The 4,258-nt window shown below is 43.3% G+C and overlaps 1 protein-coding gene across 1 annotated transcript; it reads right to left on the reverse strand.

The window, feature by feature from the left end:
* Positions 1–808: 808 nt before the first annotated feature.
* Positions 809–3,884, reverse strand: CLDN14 (claudin 14). Its single transcript, XM_081003433.1, has 2 exons — positions 3,140–3,884; positions 809–882 (listed from the first exon to the last, which is right to left on the reverse strand). Exons 1-2 carry the CDS (start codon positions 3,841–3,843, stop codon positions 858–860), a joined length of 729 nt encoding a protein of 242 aa, XP_080859559.1. The 5' UTR covers positions 3,844–3,884; the 3' UTR covers positions 809–857.
* Positions 3,885–4,258: the final 374 nt, after the last annotated feature.

The raw sequence follows: 4,258 nt of genomic DNA on the forward strand, positions 1-4,258 counted from the left end.
TGTACAGAAAGCATGAACAGGTAGTATAAACGGAACATCCTCCTGAATAGAAGTCTCTAACATTGTTTCCCTTGGACCACATGACCACAAAACGTATCGTCTTTCCAACAGCTGTGGTAATGGACTCTACGTTTCAATGTTTGTAAACTCACCTGGTACATAGAGACAAAATGAAGTGCTTCCTGTGGCAATATTCAGCTGATAAAAGGAACTGTAAAGTTATGGAATGTGTAAACTGCAGAGTTATTCTTGCGGATTTGCCTTTTCCGGAACTAAATAAAAGTCTGGGAGATAATGAATGAAATTGACAGGAACTGCCAAACCAGTTTAACTGAGCTTTTAATGCACTATTGATCAATTAGATGATAAAAAAAATTGAAGAAAGAAAAAGGCACACAATGTGAATACAGGATTCACAATAAACTTGATGAGAGATATTCTGATTTTTCACCAGTTCAGAATTAAACTTTATACGTTCAGCCACAGTGCCTTATATCTTTGGAAAGGTAAGTGAAGAAAGGTAAACTAAGTTAGATATGATGTTTCTAATAACATATAGCCGTGCCTTGAATCTCATATTCTCTTCAAATATGAGTATCCATATTGCCTTAATAGTCACCTGTTATTGTGGAAATGTAGAGAACCAAACTGAAGACTCAACATATTAGAAAGCAAGAGAAACTGAAACTGATAGATCACATGTTAGCAAGTCTTTGTCATGCCTGGAAGGAAGTTCCCTGCCTGGGTCTCGCCACCAACCATCACCTGTGCTTTCATACTAACATCGAACAGCCTTATGCCCAGTAGTGTGGCAGCATCTATGGAATCAAATCACAGGACAATATTGTAGTAAATGATCAGGCACCAATTTTTCCAATGGCTCTGCAAAAGAAAAAAAGCACCCCATTAAATTATGAGTAAATGAATCTGCTGGTGGTCACAATAGCTCATTAAATAGGGCTTACAGAAGAGAGGGAAAGAAGGAAGTCATTTTCACATAGAGACACCATCAGGGCAGAACTCCGGGGCTGATGTCCAGGGGGCCCCACTCAGTAGAAGGAGCAGGAAGACTTCCAAATGCAGCAGGACGGATATGACATATGTTTAAGTCGGCCAAACAATATTGCCATCTAAAGAAACCCCACTGGAAGACTGTCCAGAGTCTAGAATTCCCTAACTGGAGCCCAATTTATCAGATTTATTTTTTAACTTTTTGGAACAGGACTGGCAAGCCTTTTAAGCCAGAGGACCACATTGCCCTCTGAGCAACCTTCTATTTAAGTGGACAGATTCAATAAACCAGAATTATACCATTGTTCAGTAGGCTAGTTTCTCCACACACATCCCCTTTTATCCTCTATTCAAGCAATGAAGATGCTTATCACCAGAGTTCAAGGGCAGATTCCTGCCAGCAGAAAGGGCTCACTAGGCAGGGCAGAGCAGCTACCCTAGCTTCCTGGCAGCTGGGTCCCTGTTGCTTACCAGGAAGGATGAGGTGATGGGGAGGCCAGCAATGTATGAATGCCCCAGCAGGAACATCCAGATTGGCTTCATCGGTGCATTTGCACTGCACAGACTCCCACCACCACTTTGCCCCTCCCCATCCTGGTAAGTAACAGCAACTCACCTGCTGAGAAACTAGTACAACTAGTGGGATACTAGCAAGATGCCTCTACCAGCCAGCCTAAAACATACTAAGTAAAAGAACATAAGCTTTATTACCCCCCTCTCCCGTTCCCCCCCTTTTCTTCCCAACCCTATACTGCATATAACACCAATGTCTCACAACAAATGTAACTGATCTGTAGAAAACACAACCTGAAGAAAGAGACAATGCATGTGCTTTTGTAAACGAAGAAAATCTTTAATAAAATTATTTTTTTAAAAAGAAGAGTGAAAAGTGGGATTAGTGAGGGATGTGGCTTGGGAAAGTTGTGGCCTGGGGAGAGTCCTGAGGGCCACATTTGGCTTCTTTGGCTCACATGCCTCAAATTCTCCTTAATAATAATAATGTTATTATTTATATGTCACCCATCTGACTGGGTTGCCCCAGCCATTCTAGGCGGCTTCCAGCAACACCATAAAACATCAAACATTAAAAACTTCCCTATACAGGGCTGCCTTCAGATGTCTTCTAAATAGATGTTTATTGGTTTTCCTTCTGATAGGAGGTATTTTACAAGTTGGGTGCCACTACCAAGAAGGCCCTCTGCCTGGTTCTCTGTAAGTTCACTTCTTGCAGTGAGGGAACCACCAGAAGGCCCTCAGAGCTAGATCTCAGTGTCTGGGCTGAACAACAGCGGTGGAGATACTCCTTCAGGTATATAGAGACTGTTTTAGAATTTGTACAAAATTTGTACAAATTTGTAAGATTTGGACAAAAAGTAACTAGAAAACTATTATAATACTAATTATTATTATGCAATATGCTATATTCAGACTGTGTATTCTTTCTTCTTATTATTTGTATGTAAATGTGTGTGGGTTTTTTTCTTTTGAAGCAGGTAATGGAAACAGAGGGACGCGGGTGGCACTGTGGGTTAAACCATAGAGCCTAGGACTTGCCGATCAGAAGGTTGGCGGTTCGAATCCCCACAACAGGGTGAGCTCCTGTTGCTCGGTCCCTGCTCCTGCCAACCTAGCAGTTTGAAAGCAGGTCAAAGTGCAAGTAGATAAATAGGTACCGCTCCGGTGGGAAGGTAAACGGCATTTCCGTGTGCTGCTCTGGTTTGCCAGAAGCAGCTTAGTCATGCTGGCCACATGACTTGGAAGCTGTACGCCAGCTCCCTCGGCCAATAAAGCGAGATGAGCGCCGCAACCCCAGAGTCGGTCCCGACTGGACCTAATGGTCAGGGGTCCCTTTACCTTTATCTTAATGGAAACAGAGCTCTATACAGCAGAAGTTCATATACTGACCATGATTCCACAGATAAAGAAAGTTACATGCTCTAGAATCTAAATGACTGTAATTTTTAATTGGAAGTTTGAAAGCGTTGTTTTTTTTAAAAAATTACACATATTCTTTACATGAACCGCAAAGCAGAGGTAAACATTGTATGAAAATGACTGTACATTAATAACACCACCTTGAAAACACCCCACATACTGAGATTTTAAAAGTAGATCCTAGAGAACTTACACATAGTCATTTAACCTGTAACCACTGTGAGAAGCAGAAGTTAGTGATGAGGTGTGGTTTGCTTTGTAGGCCACTGGGGGTCTGTAGGCTGGAGCTGCCCTTGTACTCCTCGGCTGTGAGCGGTAGGTTAAATCGTTCCCAGTACGTTGACATGAAACACAGAGGATGGTTCCACCAATGATACTCAATGAAGCACAAACGAAGCCAAGGTAAAGGGCTTGCCCGATCTCATACTTCATCCCATTGGGCAGCATTGGATTGTAGAAATCAGTTACCACATCATTGGTTGACCAAGAAACAGGGACGAGGCACACGAGCCCCGCCAGTATGAAAAGGACTCCGCCCAAGACAGCAAACACGTTTTTGGCAGAGGACCCTTTGACGCACCTGGTGCACTCCATGCCAAAAACAGCAACCACGCAGGCCAAGGTGGAAAGAACACAGGAAATCACCATCATGGCACGGGCTGCTTGGAGGTCACGAGGCAAAGCCAGAGGAGAGTGGTGAAGCTGGCACTGATAGATGCCAGTGCTGTGCCAAACGCATTCCATCCAGAGACCCTTCATGTACGCTACAGCCGTGATGATGTTGGTCCCCACGTGGGCTGTTCTCCACCAGTGAGGCAGGATGGTCGCAGTTATTGTCCCAGCAAGACCGAGAAGACTCAGGAAGAAGCCCAGTAACTGAATAGCCATGCTGGCCATGTTAATGTTTGTCCTGGTTATACTGCTCGGTGCAGTATCTTGGTTGGGGCTCCTTCTGAAAGCACAGCCTCTCCCAGGAGATATATGGCAGGTTTGCTTTGACACCTTCTGGATGCCTAATAAAGAAGTAATTGCGGAACAAGAAGTTAAACATTATACGAGTGCATTACTCCAGTGACCAGTAAGGTGCATTCCAGAGGCAGTTAGTGTGATTATTAGCATATTTAACCCACTTTAATGCGCTCTGTGAAAACGGTGGGAAAGTAATTGCTTCTTGTTATTTACACCTGCCCTGTCTGCTCCATGAGGAATAACACTGTGTGTGTGTGTGTGTGTGTGTACACCCATATAAGATATAACACTGAAAAATACTTTAAAAGAAACATTTTGTCTTCTTAACAGGCTTTCTAAAATA

The sequence above is a fragment of the Podarcis pityusensis genome (assembly GCF_964106645.2).
Source record: "Podarcis pityusensis genome assembly, chromosome: 4".
Classification (NCBI taxonomy): domain Eukaryota; kingdom Metazoa; phylum Chordata; class Lepidosauria; order Squamata; family Lacertidae; genus Podarcis; species Podarcis pityusensis.